General features: G+C 41.9%; 1 protein-coding gene across 6 annotated transcripts in view; it reads right to left on the bottom strand.

The window, feature by feature from the left end:
* The window catches only part of plce1 (phospholipase C, epsilon 1), a 288,097-nt gene that overhangs the window by 156,687 nt on the left and 111,880 nt on the right, over positions 1–19,530 (bottom strand). For all 6 annotated transcript variants that reach the window (XM_069900564.1, XM_069900566.1, XM_069900567.1 and 3 more), the window contains exon 2: positions 9,833–10,118. In XM_069900564.1, coding sequence (XP_069756665.1) covers positions 9,833–10,118 — 286 coding nt within the window. The remainder of the gene's footprint in view (positions 1–9,832; positions 10,119–19,530) is intronic.

Here is a 19,530-nt window from a genome sequence, read left to right as displayed (position 1 = left end):
TAAGGGATTGGTTAAGGTGGGATGTGAGTGGAAAGGAAAAGGTTGAGAGCTACTGTTTTAATCATACCTCATTGACTCGTTATGTGCACGGTTTCAGAACTCCAAAGGAAATGGGCCAATGACAATTTTTCTCAAGCAAAATATTTCAGGAACAATTGGGTCCAGAGCAGTGGTTCTCAAACTTTTTTCCCCACTCACATCCCACCTTAAGCAATCCCTTCCTAATCACAGAGCACCTATGGCATAGGGATTACTTAAGGTAGGATGTGAGTGGAAAGGAAAAGGTTGAGAACCATTGCTTTAAGTCATTAATATATCTTCCAAAAAATTGCAACAAAAGCACCAATTTCCACAGGTTACAGGTTGTCAGCCTTAAAATATTTACCTACTCCTTGCTAGTTAGCCAATCCTCTGTCCAAACTAATACATGACCTCCTTTGCCATGCAAAGCAACCTTTTTTGCGTGGCACTATGTTGCAAACTTTTGAATGACAAATTTATCAACTGACGCCCCCTCCAATATCCTCCATCCCATTGACACCATCCCCTCTGGCCTGTCACTCTCAGAGACAGAACGCTCTGTCCTCAATAGAGGCCTCACCTTCATCCCCCTTCACCCTCACCTCAACACGATCCATGCATGCCATGACACCGAACTGCCTCCCTCCGTGACTTCCTTGTCCACTCCTCCCTTACCACCAATCCCCCTCTTGGCACCTACCCCGATGACCACAGGAGATGATGCAATGTGCCCACACCTCCTCTCTCACCACCATTCAGGGTCCCGAACAGTGCTTCCAAGTGAAACAAGGGCTGACCAGTACATAGTTTTCTCTTTCTCCAAACTGGGAATATAAGAATTTGTAGGTTTCTAATTCTTTAACAAAGCTCCAAAATCCAAGGAACTTTGAAACATAACACCCACTATTGCTGTAACCTTTAAGGACATTCAATTTTATTTTAATTAATGTACAGTTATTTTAATGAATATTCGTTTAATTAATTTTACATGTCAATTGTGTACTGATCTTCTAAGTATATTTAATTATTTATTTTCTTCAAACTCTTCCTCAATGTCCAAATCATCCTACGAATGAGAAGCACCTGAATATTTTGCCCTTGAAGCCCACTTTTATTCAAGTTAATTTATCCTCCGCTTGTACAAGTACAACTGAATGAAACAGCATTTTCCAGTCCTCTGCGCAACACACTGCAAACACACATAGGTCACCTACTGACAAACGACACCTATACACAGTATGCATACACAATAATGGTCAACCAGTTTACCTATCTCGGCTGCACCATTTCATCGGATGCAAGGATCGACCACGAGATAGACAACAGACTCGCCAAGGCAAATAGTGCCTTTGGAAGACTACACAAAAGAGATGGAAAAACAACCAACTGAAAAACCTCACAAAGATTAGCGTATACAGAGCCGTTGTCATACCCACACTCCTGTTCGACTCTGAATCATGGGTCCTCTACCGGCATCACCTACGGCTCCTAGAACGCTTCCACCAGCGTTGTCTCCGCTCCATCCTCAACATTCATTAGAGCGACTTCATCCCTAACATCGAAGTACTCGAGATGGCAGAGGCCGACAGCATCGAATCCACGCTGCTGAAGATCCAACTGCGCTGGGTAGGTCACGTCTCCATAATGGAAGACCATCGCCTTCCCAAGATCGTGTTATATGGCGAACTCTCCACTGGCCACCGTGACAGAGGAGCACCAAAGAAGAGGTACAAGGACTGCCTAAAGAAATCTCTTGGTGCCCGCCACATTGACCACCGCCAGTGGGCTGATCTCGCCTCAAACCGTGCATCTTGGCGCCTCACAGTTCGGCGGGCAGCAACCTCCTTTGAAGTAGACCGCAGAGCCCACCTCACTGACAAAAGACAAAGGTGGAAAAACCCAACACCCAACCCCAACCTACCAATTTTCCCTTGCAACCGCTGCAACCGTGTCTGCCTGTCCCGCATCGGACTTGTCAGCCACAAACGAGCCTGCAGCTGACGTGGACATTACCCCTCCATAAATCTTGGTCCGCAAAGCCAAGCCAAAGAAAGAAGAAGAATGGTCATAAAATATGCTGAGCAAAAACTCATTTCATGGTTAGTTATAGACAGCTGTTCATGAAGTCTCTGATACATGTTGGAAACACAATTACCTTCACAGCGCAGTGAATAACTAATGAATGCAGACATTAATCAATGCACTCTCCCAGCAAAAACTAATGCACATCACACCTTTTTGATAAGTAAAAAACTGTTGCTTGGCTGCCTTTCATATTCAAGGACACAGGTGCAAGCAGTAAATCTGAAAGTTCAGAATCCTCTCTCCACATAATGGAAAATAAGAACATTCAATAGCAGGCATCTTATGAACTGCAGGCTTAATTTATCAGCCTTTGACTCCAATATTATTGCAGCTTTGTGTCACAGTACAGGGTGCTAGTGTGACATTACAGAATAATTCAATGGCTTGGTACCATGCTGACAAGCACATAATTCTGGAGTAGTCATTTACGGTGGATGCATCTCGTGATTTCAAGGAAGAATTTCAACCAGTTTGAAGAGAATTTTGAACCAGGTTGCAAAACAACATGGGCCAAGATTTACTGCTGTGTAGATGGCAGTACAATAAAATTCTGCCATAAACTGAAAATATTCAATCTGCAATCTGTGTGGGCACAAGCCACTGCTTGTCAGCATACATTTGTGATTGTCTGGGCTTTTCAGCTGCTACAGCAACTGTGCATTCAGTCAAGCAAAAGGTTTCTTGTCATGAGAGCAGCGGCAATCATCAAGGATCTACACCTCCCACCGCACTCTCGGTTCTTGCTGCCACCATCAGGAAAGAAGTATTTACCACCAAGTGGCTCTCGCTCATCATAATGTACCCATCAATATCCAGTTTGGTTTTAGCCTGGACTTCAATGGTCTTGGTCCAAACATAGGTATGTCAAAGAGCTGAATTACTGGTGAGGTGATGTCCCTTGGCAAATCACAATGGAGTACGGCATCAAAAAGCTCCAGTGAAAGTGAAGTCAATGGGCATCATCCCTGCCCTAGGACATTGTCTTGGCCCAATCATTTACATTCGTGATCTTTCTTTCCATACAGGGTTAGCAGTGGGGATGCCACCCCCCCCACCACCCCTGCCCCATTCACTATATGTCACCAAATGGAACAGTCCATACCTGATTGTTCAGGCATGGGCTGAAAAGTGGTAACTAAAAATGTCAGGTACCAGCCATCTCCACTGAAAGAGAGACCGATCATCTCCCATTAATATTTAATGGCCAAGATGCCTTTCCACCACCTTCAAGCCACAAGACTCGTACCACCAGGTTCAGGAACAGCTGCTCGCCCTCCACCATCAGACTCCTCAACAACAAACTCAATCGGGGACTCATAAGGACTTTTGCTCTTCATTGATTTTTTTTTCTCTCTGCATTGCAGTTTGCTTCCATTTCTTTATTTGTTTACATGTGTACATTGAGTATAGATTTTTGCACTACCAATAAATAGTAATTCTGCCACGCCCACAGATAAAAGGAAGCTCAGGGTTGTATGTGATGTCACGTATGTACTCACACAATCTGTGTTGAAGAGCATGTGAAAGCAACAATGAAAGTAGCAAGACACAAAATCTAATCTGGTTGTGAACTTCAACGTCCAAGAGTTTCACCATCACTGATCAACCTGATGAGCATTGCTGTTGTTCGGGATCTTTGATAGGTGGTGCGCAAACCAGCACGAGAGATGAGCTGACTTGATCTCATTCTCACTCATCTACCTATGGTAAATATAGCTGATCCTGATAGTAATGGTGGAAGTGACCACCATACATTCATTAAGGAGACCAAGTTGTCGTCATACCAAGGACACTACCCATCTTGTTATACAGCACCACAATCACATTAAATGGATTACAATAGAGCACGCAATACAAACCTGAGCATCAACAAGGCAATTTTGACCATCAGCTGCAGCGGAAAGCACAGCCTATATCCTTGTGGTCTGGTACATCGCTCACTCTACCATAATGAATAAGCCATGTGGTCAAATCTAATTTAATAAGGTTAGATGTATGCTTGGATCAGAAATGGAAAAATTATATGCTTCAATATCCTAAGCAGCACAGAATAGACAAAGTTAAGCTGTCTCACCACTAATGGGTACGTTGCATTCCTATTACATCTACATGGTGATAGGACTATTGACAGCTAACAGAAAGCTAAGGTTTGCACAATGCCTCTGTCCTCAACAGCGGCTGAATGAGCACACATTCTAAACATAAGGCTGAAGTATTTGCTGCCATGTTAGCCAAGTTTTTTTTTAAACTCCAATAATCCACCATGAAGAAACAATTGGTTGGAGAAAGTCAACGAGACTTAATGAAGGGTCCCGTCCTGAAAAGTCAACCATTCTTTATTTCCATTGGTGCTGCTTGACCCACTGAGTTTCTCCAGCAGATTGTTTTCTTTTGCTCCAGATTCCAGTGTCTGAAATCACTCATGTGCCTCCAATAACCCACTGACTATTCAGAAATCCTAAAAACTCCAGAACTAGTTGTGGCGCAAGTGGGATTGTTACAATACAGCTGCAATGCAGGCAATAATCCAGTTGTGTAGAAATCCCCGACAGGCTCCATCCACAATAGCAGAACAAATCCAATTTGGCAAATTATCACTCAGTAATCTCTCAATCATTTAATATTCTGACGATACAAGACAGGGTAGATGTGAGCAGAATGTTGCCTTTATTGGGAAAGTCCAGAATAAGGGGTACATGTAGTAGGACTAAGAAAAGGATAAACATTTTCACTCAGAGAGTTTTGAACTTGTGGAATTCCCTGCCAAGCAAAGTTGTTGAGGCCAGTTCATTAGGGAATTGGTTGTGGCCCTTATGGCTAAATGAATCAAGGGGTATGGAGAGACAGTGGGAATAGGGTACTGAAACCATGTGATCCCCTGTGATTGTATTGAAAAGAGCTGCACCTATTTTCTCTGATCTATCATTAAGAAACCGATGGAGCCTATCATTAAATTTGCCACCAAGTGGCTCTCGCTCATCATAATGTACCCATCAATATCCAATTTGGTTTTAGCCAGGACTTCAATGGTCTTGGTCCAAACATAGGTATGTCAAAGAGCTGAATTACTGGTGAGGTAACGTCCCTTGGCAAATCACAATGGAGTATGGCATCGAAAAGCTCCAGTGAAAGTGAAGTCAATGGGCATCATCCCTGCCCTAGGACATTGTCTTGGCCCAATCATTTTCTTTCTTTCCATACAGGGTTAGCAGTGGGGATGCCACCCCGCCCCCCTCCCCACCCATTCACTATATGTCACCAAATGGAACAGTCCATACCTGATTGTTCAGGCATGGGCTGAAAAGTGGTAACTAAAAATGTCAGGTACCAGCCAGCTCCACCAAAAGAGAGACCGATCACCTCCCATTAATATTTAATGGCCAAGATGCCCACAATCAATGGTCTTGGGAGTGATCACTGAGAAAAAGCTCAGCTGGTCCAGCCAGATGAGAACAGGTCAGAGGCTGGAAACCTTGCAGGAACGCCTCAGCTCCTGACACTCCAAAGCTTTTCCACCACCTTCAAGGCACAAAGTCAGGAGCTTGATAGAATGTGTCAGTTAGTCTGGATGAGTGCAGCTACAACAACACTAAAAGCTGTACACCATCCAGGACAAAGTGACCCACATGAATAGCATCCTATGAACTATTTCAAATGTTCATTCCTTTGACCAGTAGTGGTTGTAATATGTCCCTTACACAAAATGCATTGCATCTACTCTTCCCAGTTACTTCCACACCAACTCTGAAGCCGTTCATGGACACACCCCAATGCAACAGCATATGGGATTAGCTTCTCCAGATGAATTGTAACTGTTCAAAAGGATCACTTCCACTCTCTCAAGGGCAATAAAGAATGGACAACAGCAAAAATGGCCTTGCCAATTATTCATTTTCCCCACTCACGCCCACGCCGTCCCTCATAACCTTTGATACCCTGAATATTCAGATACTTACCAATCTCTGCCTTAAATACACCCATCAACTTGGCCTCCACAGCTGCCTGTGGTAGTAAATTCCAGAGTTCACCACTTCCTGGCTTAAGAAATTCCTCAACATCTCTACTTTAAGTTGTGCTCTCTTGTCTTGGACCCCCTCTACCATGGGAAACAACTTTGCCACATCAACTCTGTCCAGGCTATTCAACATTCGAAATGCATCTGTTATGTTCCCCCTCATTCTTCCAAATGCTGTCAAATGTTCCTCATCTGTTCATCCCTTCATCCTGAGATTCACCATGATCTCCTCACCAATACCTCCCAAATCATTTACTTGTGTCCTCATCACCTCATCCAGGCCACCCTCCTCCACCACCACTCTCTGCCATCCTATCCCTTCCTACAATCTTCTAATTCTCCTGCACCCCATCCCCTCCTACAATCATTCACAATAGCAATCATCTCCTCCTTCTCCACCCCAACTCCAGTCACCTTCCTCCATTCACTTCATCTCCCTCACCCCTCTTAATCCACACAACTTTCTTTCTCAGTAAACTCCATTTTCTGCATCTTTGCAGTGGTAGAATTCGGTGAGGAAATGCCTTTGTCCATTTCTCAACATTGCAAACCTACAGAGTCAGGGACTTTGAGCAAAATTGTTGCAACTCATCTTTAACTTTCTTTTTATTTCACGGCCATGCAATTTATATTCCATTTGTTTTTGTGAGCAGACGAGTCCAAGTCTTTTAGTCTCTTAAAATGCAAGTGGAAAGTTTTTTTTTTAATCAGGAAGATTTTTGGGGGGATAAATTCACATTCTGTTTAACTCCGAGGAACATCTTTCAAAACAAAATTATGAATGGGAAATCTACCCATAATCGGCTGCCTTCATACGTACTGCAGTGTAACAGTATCCAAGAATGATCACTTCAGTGGTCTCGAACAGCAATTCTTTGGTCCCACGCTCCCAAGGAGGGGCTTAGTTGACAATGCGCATTCCCGTGTTTCATTGGACAACATGCTAGAATCGTTACCCATGTGTTTTTTTCTTTTTTTTCACATGACCTTTACCCATGTTTTTCACGGTGTAGCAGCAAGGTACAGGGAGAGAGTAAGGGAGATGCAAATGTTCTTTGTAGTCATTGATATAACAACACAAGCAGATCACAACTGCCTCCCACTGCATGGCTTTATTCATAAAGTTCAATCTGTCTGGAAACAAATATTTAAAATGCAACCCCCAATTCGCAATTGCGAGGAATGTCAGCTGTACGCTCCAGCTGATTCTCCGACCCATGTTCCCCCCTGAGGGTGTGCCCCTCCTTGGGAGCGTGGGACCAAAGAATTGCTGTTCGAGACCACTGAAGTGATCATTCTTGGATACTGTTACACTGCAGTACGTATGAAGGCAGCCGATTATGGGTAGATTTCCCATTCATAATTTTGGTTTGTTTTGAAAGATGTTCCTCGGAGTTAAACAGAATGTGAATTTATCCCCCCAAAAATCTTCCTGATTAAAAAAATGACTTTCCACTTGCATTTTAAGAGACTTAAAGACTACACGATGTCCTGGCTTAAGATATCATATAACAAAACTTCCTTTGGGACTACAAATTATGTTCACAGCACAAATTATTTATAGTTCCATCATTTATGCAAATTGGGACATGAAAAGCATTATGTGACTACAACCTACTGTTGTTCAATAGTCAGAACAGCTTCTAGGCTTTGGAGAGGAAATTTAAATATGAAGTGCTTGATTTAAATAATAACAATAAAAAACTCATTTTGAAGTAATTAAATTATCTGTATACTGAATAACTATAATCTTTTGGAGTAGAATTGTTTCACAGTCTTGGGTTAAAAAGAAGTTTTCCATGGTCGTCACTTTGAATTAGAGAACTTGCAGCCTTTCCCTTGAAGCCCATGGGACAGCAACCCTAATCCTCCTGCTTGAACATTTGCTCAATTGCACCCATGCTCAATTTCATTGCCGACTCTGCCACATCTTGCTGGCAGGCCATCAACACACAATGCAAGTGGGCCAGGCGTGGAAGCAAAATCAGAGATGTAAATGAAACTCCCCATTGCAGTTAATCTTCCATGGTCAATTGTTAGACCCAGCATTTAATAGCAGCCACTGTCTTGCAGCTCACTAATTTGCTATTATGTGGCTTTACATTGCATAAGACATATTTGTCAGGAGTTCTACTGATGACAGTGGCTTATCAATCTTGTCTTTTTTTTTAAAAATGAGGTCATATGTCAGGAGCAGATGGCATTTTGACTGGAATGTGGCAACATTGCTATAAATGCTCAAATACTTAGTGCGTGGGTTTACTCCGGGTGCTCTGGTTTCCTCCCACCATTCAAAACGATTCAGGGGTTGTCAGTCAATTGGGTGCAATTGAATGGCATGGGCAAACAGGCTGAAATGCCCTGTACTGTGCTGCCTGGCCAAACACAAATTAAGTGCCAAGTACTCAGGCAATGTGCACAAATGTTCCCTGGGTCATGAAATGTTAGCCCTTTCCTCATTAAGCCAACATGGATGTTTTGCCCCAGTTAATTTTATCATTTACATATTACCATCTATTGTCAGAACACTAAACTAGACCAAAGGCAAACAGGAAAGAATACAGATTCTGGAAAACAGAGGCAGTACACAAAATGATGGAGGAACTCATTGGATTAGACAGCATTCATGCCAGGAAACAGTCAACATTTCGGGCCAAACCCCATCATCAGGACTAAAACTAGATGTATTATGATACTAGAATGCACAAATAGGATAAATTTGGCAACAGTAACTACCGAAAGACAAAATGGACTAAAAAGTAAAAGGTGATGAAAGAAAACACTGGGACTATGCACTTCATGTCAGGTGGTTGAAATCTCAATTGAATCATAAATGAAATCAAAGGAATCAAGCAAATGCAATTGTAAACTGTGGATTAATTCAACAGATTCTGTGCAAATATTTTATTATACTTTACACCGGTAACATCTTGCTCTGATGTGGCCTGGCTGGCTAATGAACTAACTGCTTCATTTTCTTTACATAAAATCAAAAATACCACACAAATTCTTCTCCTTTCAAAGTTGGAAGGATTTAGTCCAACCCAACACCCAGGGCAGGCTTCAGGTTTAAATTTGTTATGAGTATTGTCTTAATTATTGTTCCACAGACAACAAAGATCCTCAATATTCCAAAGTATGACTTCACAACCCTAAACTTATCTGGACTGTTTTTCTCTCAGTGTATACAAAAATATGAAAATGACAACACTCCAATTCTATTTTAGAAACTTCCTACACAAATTAGAAATGTGCCATTTATCCTTTCAGTAATAGAATTGAACACTTTTTAGTTCTATTCGCACAGCACATTTAGTACATTTCTGAACTAACACCAGAAAACATCAACAACTAACAAAATTCTGGGTTAAATTGGTTTCCATGGCAACTTACTGATGCCAGCAAGGAAACCCAACAAGTGCATCCTGGAGTGGCTTCATTCTCCAGACACTTGTAGTTCAACTTGCAAGCAAAATATCATTCTTCTGGAAAGTTTATTCCAGGATTTTGCCTCAAGTTTCATTGTATGAGGAGCAAGAAAGAGTTCATTTAATTTCTCACTGATTCGAGAGGCAGAAATTAAAATTGTTGATAATTTGGCATTTTATATATAATATCTCCTAACCTGCAAGGTGAACCCAAATCTATAGATTTACATCTCTTTAGTAGTCTTAATTAGCATCAAGGATGCGAGACATATCTGACACTTACCTTTTAGCATTGCTCTGCCTGTGGGTATCCCTGAAGGACTCAGAAGTGTGTTCCTTGTCCCACTGACTGCAGTTGCTTCTAGCAGAGCACCAGCCACGTGGTCAGAAAAGGTAGTCCTGTGCAAGGTGGCACGAATCTTAGGCACAGTACCATCGGAACATAGTTTGAGGCAAGCTCCACCTCCCCAGCTTCTGCTAATGTCTGTGGAAGCCAAGGTTTTTCTTGAAGGATGCAGAAGGTAATCGTGTGATCCTACTGCATTTATTCCTCTCAGTGTATAATGAATCTGCAAAACAAATTGCATCATAGGATCACTGCAGATTCTTTGGCAGAAATTTGATGACTGAATAAAAAAATTCAAAACAAGACGATTACATGTTGGTTTCTTTTATGGCACAAAGGCATGAAAGCCTTCAGTGAAAGTGACCATCTCCTACTCTAACAGAACCATCTCACAAACCTGATGAAAAATTTAATCTTTTTTGTTACATGCCGTAACACTTACATACCAAAAATAATTTTGCTTTTGCAAGATACAAGTGTGCTGGAGAAACTCAGCAGTTCACGCAGCATCAATAGGAAGCAAAGAATAACCAAAATTTTGGGTCTGAGCCCTTTGTAAGGTAAAAAGGAGAGGGGGGAGGTGGGAAAGGAGAAGGGAGAGGAAAGGCAGAGAACAGAACACAGGCTAACAGATAAGAGCAACCCCAATACAATTTTTTCAACTATTTAGTACTCTTCTTGCCGTATTTGCCTTGGAGCTTTCCCGTCTCATGTTTTTAGAACCTTGGAGCATGAGATGCACAGGTCATTAACACAGGAGCGCATGAAGATGGTGGCACAGCCAGAGCCGCTGTAACGGCAGTGCTGCTGCAGGATCCAGCCGCCGAGCCGACTGCCGTTGGCTCCGCACAGGCTTTGAACGGCCTGCTGAGGGAGCCAACGGTGGTTTTTGTTGAAATCCCGTGACCACAGGTTTGCAACGATGGGGCACTGCTCCGGGGAGCAGGGCACCAGAGAACAGGAAGCCCACACGCCGCCTGAGAGGGAAAGGCAGAGGAGACGACCCTCAGGGACGGTGACCACAGCGGCGAACCAGTGAGGGGGCTCTGCGGCTGAGGTACCCAGTGCACGTGGCGGGCTGCTGGCGACTCAAGGCTAGGGACCTGTGGAAGATGTAGGCTACAAGTGACTGCTGTTGGGAGACTTGCGCTAGGCTGTGGACTGCTGGAGACCGGCTCGAATTGGATACGAGGGAGTGCCGAGAGCGCTAGAAGGGCCCTGGCCATGTCGAGGTTTAGATCTAGAGCTCAGGTTGCCCAATGATTTGGACTGGACTCTGTGTGGCTGCAGAGGCTGGGGAAGTGATGGAGGTATCCATCTTTTGCTTCTCTGATTGCGTCTGACCGTAAGAGGCCCTTGGGCAATTCCTGCCGGTGGCGAATCTATCTGCCATGCATCAGGCAAAAAGAAATTTCATGTAATGTGACACTTTTATTTCTATGACAACAAATTGAATCTTGAATACAACGGAGATTTCACATTTGAAAAGCTTTCCAACAAATCTCTCTTAGTCAGCTCCCACAAAGTATCAAAGTTTCACTCTCTCTGGAGTGTGGAGTAAACTAGACTTTTCCATATTTTTCATTAAATTCTTAACTAATTTAGTCAAGATTGGGCAATCTAAATAAACTCTGCCCCTCTATTTTTGTGAGGATCTCTGGAGGGCAATATTTATGCATCATGTCCAAAGACTGAAAGCAAAAATTTTAGCAATTTATTTATTGGAAATATTTTGTAAAGAGATATTTGATCAGAACAAAAGAAGTCCTTTGGATAGATGGGGGGGGGGGGGGAGGTAATGGAACCCCAAAAAGTCAATGTTAGTGCCATCTAGTTGGAGGGTGTCTGGATGGAATACAGGGTGTTGCTCCTCCAATTTGAACAAACTGGAGGAACAACATTTCGTATTCCTTCTGGGCTGTCTCCAACTAGATGGCATTAACATCAACTTCCCCGTTCGTTGCTATGTCCCCCTTCTTCTCGCTCTGTCATTCTCCCTTTTCCCTTAGTCCCCTTCCCCCCAACTAACTCTCACCTTTCCTCTCTCCTGCCCTCCTATCCATGTCCAATTAGCACCTATTGTCTGATAGTCTGTACTTCTCTTCTGGCCCTCTCTTTCTTTCCTTCTCATCAGCCTTTTAATTCAGACACCTGCCTGCCTTTTACTCATACCTTGAAGAAGGGCTCAGGCCTGAAACATCAATCTCTTCGGAACGTGCGAGACCGGCTGGGCTCCTCCAGCTGCTCTGTGCTTTACTACAATCACAGCATCTGCAGACTTTTCGTGTCTTACTGCTGCAGAAGGAACTGCTCAGAACCACCAGCCATTAGCATTGCTGATAATTGTTACCTTAATAATTACTCTCTGTACATTCGCAATTAAGGTTGCAGTCAGAGTGGGAAGAGAATGCCATTAACTCCCACTAAACATGCCATCATCTTATTCACATACTGAGCTAACAGCTCTCCATAAGAAGACCACAAATGACTCATTAATTACAAAACCAAAGCCCATTGCTTAAAGTCTAAACAACTTGCAGAGAATAAAATTGCAATAAATTAACAAACGGTCGTAATTAAATGAGGGAAATAAAATAACGAGCATCAAGGTAAGCTTTCGTCAAACTCCCTATTGTAATTTTAATTTTATTGTACAAGTAACTAGGGTGATATAAATAAGAAATGTAATTGAAATACTGTGTGGAGAAAAAATAACAGTCCTCAAGTTTGGGGTATAACATTTGCTCTCTCTGTTTGTTGAATGTGTTACCCTCTTTTGAGTATGTCCAAATTGCACTGTGTGGGGAAGGAAGTTTATAATATTTGGTTTCCTTTCTAGATGTTTGCACATCAACTTTCTTAAAATCACATTCACAATGGACATTTTACCAGTTGTGTCATTATATATGAGATATGTTGGATTGAGTTTGAAAAAATTATCTGGTTACATACCCAAAGTAGAAAACTCCTTTCACATTATCTACCATTAGAAGGACAATGTTTTAGGTTTCACAGTAAGGCTTTTATGAAAATGGTAAACATATTAATTCACGTAACAGGGCTGGTCCTTAATTTAAAGTGGCAATATATTATTGGGCTCAGGAAGGGGAACCTTATTGGGATATTCAGAAATAGAAATGATAAAGAGTCTAATTTCCAGCTGTCTGAATTTGTTTGGAGTTTAAAACGCAAGATATTTACAAATATAACATGAAATTCAGCAGTAGCTTAATTACCTGGGGTGTTAGAATGTGGAACTAGTTACTGTAGGCTATGGTTCGAGGTGACTGAAGGGGGAAGTGAGACAAGCGTATGAAGCAAAAAAAGGAATGGAAGAGTGTACTAATAGCGTTGGACAAATAGTGAAAAGATTCTCTTCTGAGCAGAAGTGACAGAACAAACCATTTGGGCTGAGTGATCTGCTTGTGAGCTTCAATTTCTTCTGTACACAATTTCCAAACATTCAGTCTTGTAAACCTGGCAGTGTTGGAGCTGATATTATAGTCATCAGGCCCTTCAAGCCTGAGCCAATCATCAAATGTCCATCTATAGAAATCCTATTATAATCCCCACGCATCTCTAACTTAATTTCCTCATGACTGCCCCAGCTGCTGCCAGACATCTCATCCACACCTTGTCACTTTATTAACTGAGTTCTTTAATTACGTTTCCTTTTCACAGGCCCTCGTGACTGTGTACAAACTTCTACCCAGGCTCCAAGTGTAAAAGAGGAGGTGGGGGGGGGGGGAGTGGCACAGTTTGATGGAATAGTTGGATGTTTGAAGTGTATTGCAAGTCTTTGATGGAGTCAGGGTAAATTCAAAAAACAATTAGGCAATTTTCGTTATTATTGTAGGTAATTATTTTTAATGAGCAAATAATTTAATGAGTATAGTGTTATTGCTGTGAATCTGGGAGGATCAGAGACGCATTTTTCAATGCTTCTCCATGGGGCTGTGCTCACTATTTGTTATGCGCGACTGCCCCGTACAGGTTTAAACCACCTGTAGAAAGGAGCTGTTGATTATTTTCTTTAAATCAGAGAACCTACTGAGGTCTGTGCCCAAGGATAGCGGTGCCCATGTTTGATAGCCCAAACCAGAAGGGTTGCAGACTCCAGGGGAGGAGAGGACCAGTGTAGGATACCAGAAAGACCCTTCCCCCTCCTCTGCTAAGGAGGAGAAGCTTGGGAGAGGACCCTACAGAGTAAGAGACCGCAGTACTGAATGAGTGCAAGGGCTTGGCAGCCAAAGGCTCTGGGCTGATGGCTCGTGGGAACCAGGTATTGGGTCTGGGATTTGTGAGGGTGCCGATGTGGAGCCTTGGGTGCTGCAGTTTCCTAACAGTATCATGGGGCCAAGGAGGGTGACTTGGAAGACTAGACCTTGGGTTCATCTCTGGAACAGACAGCAGGCCGTGCAGCAGTGGAGGTTATGGCATCAGAGGTGGTGGTGGGATCCATGGACACCCAACACTAAAGAGACTCACTTTTGCTTCCCTTTCCTGATAGGCTACTGGTCCAATGGCATCTCTTTGTGTGCCTTTACAGGCAAACAAAACTAAACAAATTTTGTGTATTTATGTGCATAATAGCAAAGGAACCTTGAATACATAGTTTTGTCAAGAGAATTAAACACAAATAAACAAGCCCAACTTTAATAATTTCTGATTGGATCTTAGTTTTAAGATAGATCACTTCATACACATGGTAGGGGAGAAGATAGCAGGAGAGATTAATGGGATAAATAACGGGGAAAAACAGACAACCCCATATTAAAACATATAGTTCAAACATGGCAAAAGATAAACCAGATTACTAGGCTAAAAGTCCCCCAAAACACCCCCAACCCGGAATAAATTGATACCCATGACCATGGGTATTAAGATCCTGGATACCTGGTGCCAGAGAGGTATCAGGTGTATCGAGGACTGTTATGAGCAGGGAGCAGCTCATGTTCTTTGAGCAATTAAAAAATAAATTTGATCCGTCAAGCAGTACCTTCTTTTGCTACCTTCAATTAAGATCTTTTTTAAGCCCACCTATGGCCCTGCTGATGTGTAGTGATCAAAAGGGGATTACACAATAGATTCATCTCTGCTTTGTATCTCTTGTTCCAAAATGAGGGCCCCAAACCAGACGTCCATAAATCAAGAAGGAGATGGGAGTCAGATTTAGGAACAGTAATCCAGGAGAGGTGCTGGTCCAACTTGCGTCGGGACAGCATGACAGCAGTCATTAATGCTAAATATATAGGTTGGTGCAATTTCATTTCTTGCACCAGCTATATCTCATGCCACAAAAATTGCACAAGTTAAAGTCAGGGATATCAGAATAATGCTTTAGATGCAGTGTGGAGACAGGAACTTTTGTACATTCAACCTGGCTGTGCACCAAGATGAGTCCCTTTTGGTAGAACTAGGGGTCATTCTGGAGAAAAATTACAGGACCCATCATTGTTCCTGTTGGGGGAATATTATGGATGTAAGTCTGATATGGTCCAAATACCAAATTCAATTTGTAAAAGTTGCCTTGGGAGTGGCCAGAAAATGTTACCTGGAAATCTGACTCCCAGCTGAGCACCACACGATGGAACATGGAGATCCAGACCTGTATTCCAGTGGAGAAAACTGCCTATAATCTGGGGGGGGGGGGGGAGTATGATATGTTCGTTGAGTTGTGGCCTCCATACCTGCGGTACATTGGAACGTGAGTGTGATTAACCTTCCTAATGCCTTTCTTTGAAAGGAACAGTGGATAGTCAGCTCACACCAGTCCTGGAATGTCAAGATTGAGGAAATAACTTTGAGTAATTAAATTTTTGTTAATTTGGGGTGGGATGGGAAGACCCAATACAAGGTGCTGAAGGCACCTTGTTACTGTAGGCTATGGTTCGAGGTGACTGGGAATACAAAGGAATATTGATCTCCTATATTGCTCATAAAGCACGAGTCTGTAAAATTCAAAAGTAAAATTTTCAAAAAAGATAGTACACTTTAAGAATGATGTCAAGGATCTCAGAAAGGGTACTGATGATGTTTATGACAGAGCAATTTCTGTTTTTGACAAGAGACTGTAAATGGTTCTTAGAGAACAGACAGTGTGCGGAAATTGAAGTATGCGTGGTCCAAATTATGTAGTTTTGATTGAGTATGTAGGGAGAAACTACTTCCTCCGACAAATAGTTTCAACAGTGAAGAAGAATTTGATGAAGAATTGCAAGGTTCATCATTTGGCGACTTAAGATTCCACTGGAACGTCTGAAAAGCATTTGTTCATGTGCTTAAAGAAAATATTTTACAGGAATCTAGAGGAAAATTTAGATTTGGAACAAAGTCGGACAAATCTTTCAAAGAGGCGCGTGCAACGTACAGAAGTGCTGGAGAAACTCAGCAGAAAAGCCAGCGTATGTGTTGAATGAGTTTCTTCAGTGCTCGAACATCTCATATCACTTGAAATACGAACTCACAGCCCCAACTTGATCTCACATTCCCATCGCCCCAGTTCTAAATTCCATTCCCATATCCCATCGATTCCCCAATCCTTGTTTTTGCTTCAATGTCCTTCCACGTCATTTTTTTTAGTATTTTATTTTGAAAATTTTCAATCAACATGCAGTCAAAACAAAGAATAATCAATAATAAACATCGATATCAATACATTAACAATCCGCACATTGATATTAAAGAGTGAGAAAAAGTCAATATGTGATTCAATTATTATAAAGAAAGAAAAATTGCAATAATACTACAAAAATCCAAATTCAATGTCCATGTTGAAGCAAAGGGAGAAAAAGAGAGAAAGAAGAACAAAATAAGAGGAACCAATCCCACCTCTCCCTCCCCCCAAGAAACAAGAAGAAGAAAAATAAAAGAGAAAGAATAAGAAAAAGATAAGATTGGCTTCACCCAGGATAAACCCCATTCCCATCAAGGGACAAATAACCCAACTTATTTCAGGTCCTCGGAGCTATGAGCGCTGGGTCTGGGGGAAGGAGAGACAGGAGGGGGAAATCGTTAAAGATTCACCCCGATGTACCTTGGGTATGAATTCCATATTCTTGAAAATACATCATACCCATTTCTGAGGTTATAGGTGATCTCCATGGGAACACAATTACACATTTCTATCTTCCAGCAGGCTAAATCTAGTTGGGAATCAGATTTCCAAGTAACTGCTATGCATTTCCTGGCCACTGCTAAAGTGAACTTAACGAATTTTAATTGATATTTCAACGGCTTCATTTTAGGTCTTCATCTTCAAAATTCCCCAATAAAAATAATTCAGGTGCCTGAATTCTTGTAATTTTTTTTTCCCCAGGAGATTACCTACATCTTCCCAGAAAGGCCTCACTTTAGGGCATGACCAGGCTGAATGCAAGGAAGTACCTATTTCTTGACCACATTGAAAACATTGCTCTGATAGTTCCAATTTCAATTTATATAACTTTTGTGGAGTAAGGTATAGCTGGAGCAAGAAGTTATATTACAACAACTAATACCTTACATTAATCGTGCTGTCCCGACACAAGTTGGACCAGCAAAATGGATCAATTTCTATACCCAAATCTGATTTCCCTTCCACATCATCTTCCCACAGTTCCTTATTGAATCCTTCCTGGCAAATACCCTCGCATAAACACTTTGCTCTTCTTGCAATTAATCTTTTGTCCCTTCATTGTCTTGAATCAGCCAATGGCATTTAGTCTCTGTGCTCATTCCCTCCAGATTTTCCTGCTCAGTTCTTCTTGCCACTTCTCAGGCTACCATTTTTGAAAAAAGCCTCCTGAAAAACTGTGCTGTAGATTTCCATTCAACCCATTCTCTAATAACTGCTTGACCCACTGTATAAGGAGTATGGCCAGTACAACAGAAACCTAAAAGATGACCTGGGCAAGCCCTTTCTTTGATGGTTTTCTGAATTTACCCAGTCAATTTCCTGATATTTGTTACTGAAGTACAATAGCAATGTGTTGCATCATTCTGCTTGCTTAAAAATGTATTGGTGCCAAATTCTTGCTGGCATCTCAGAGAAACAGAAAATCTGAGCTCAATATTTACTTTAAAACAGAAAGGCTTAGCAGTGAATTAAATAGTACGTCACATGAGTTGTGAACAGCAGATGCTCCATCTTATTTTCCATTCCTGTACAAAGTTACTGGTGATAACCATTTGCAACATTAGTGCATTTTTTAATCTTTGTTCTCATATAATATAAATATAGAGAACTGCTGGATTGAACTGGCCATTCTGTATTTTGTTTCGGGTGATGAATGAAATTCTTCAAAACAGTAAATTTAGTGAGTGAGAGTTTCTTGCCCCAAGGAGAAAATTTTAACTTGCATGCTGAGCGAGTTGGGGGAGATCACCACGCCAATCGTTCTTCAACCTGCACACGTTAGCTTGGTTTCGGAAAGTTATTCAAGGAGGTGCCAATTTCGAAATGATGGGAGCTCATCTGGAGCAATATTAAAAGGAGTGTGGGACTTTCAATGAGTTTCCCGTGCTTCCTGCAATGCTAGTAACTCTAAAATAAGAGCAATGCTGAGGAGCTAAAGTGCAGACAACAGGAAAATGTGTGTATAAATACTGTAACCTCAAAAGATGTTTCCTTGTGTTAATTTTTCTTCAAAGAATTTGTGCCAAAACATTGTTTAAATAACTTTGGTGAAAGTTTCAGTGGAATTGAACTTTGCAGATCAGTTTACAATCTGGGTGGGTGGCAGAATCTTCGTGTACTCGGTCTGCCAGACCTGATTAAACCTTTTGATTAACAGTTCCAAGTTGGAGACACCCTGGCGAGAATCATAAGTTATAACCAGGTTAAGGTTAGGCTCACAAAAGCCCCTTTCACACTTGCAAGTGGTCCCAGGAACGACGGCCAATCGACCTAAAAAAGGTCTAGTGTGAAACGCCGGCATGAAATGACATCATCTCACACTGAGGATAGACAGCCTCGACACCTAGAACAATCCCTGGCATCTTCAGGTGCTGGAGTTACAATCAAGCATAGAAATGGCCCAAGTTTTTGCATGAGTGCAGGAACATGAAGGAAGAAGAGATTAAATGAAAGTATAAACTTTGCTGTGGAAAATTTGCAGTTGGGGGAGAGAGAGAGAGAGAATAAATAGCAATAGTGGACAATTTTTAAACCGTGTGGGAAAGTTGGTAGCGCTATCATGCACAATTTATAAAGCTGGTGGGGGAAAAAGCAGACCTGACTTCCCAGAATGCCAAGCGGCAGAGAAACCCTTCCAATGAGTGCTCTGTGTATGCAGCCATGCATACAGCCCTTTCTCTGCCACACGGAATTCTGAGGGGGCAGGTCCGCCATCTCTTTTTCCCATGGTATTTATATATTGTGCGCTGTAGTGCTACTAACTTTCCCTCACTGATTAAAAATTGTCCACAATTGCTATTTATTGCTAGCACTTTCCCACAGTCTCTTATAAAGGTTTATATAGGTTGGCACAACAACAGGGGCTGAAGGGCTCATACTGTGCTGTACATAAAGCTTAATTATGTTATAATTAGGCATGATTAATTTTGTTCGAATATAACCATCATAATACATTGATCAGGATTTAGGCCAGGTCCACTATTGCTCGATGCATCATGACATCATCAGTAGAAAGTAG

This window comes from Narcine bancroftii, chromosome 10, assembly GCF_036971445.1.
Source record: "Narcine bancroftii isolate sNarBan1 chromosome 10, sNarBan1.hap1, whole genome shotgun sequence".
Lineage (NCBI taxonomy): Eukaryota > Metazoa > Chordata > Chondrichthyes > Torpediniformes > Narcinidae > Narcine > Narcine bancroftii.
Note: the sequence above shows the minus strand (reverse complement) of the source record. Positions and strands in the feature narration are given on the sequence as shown.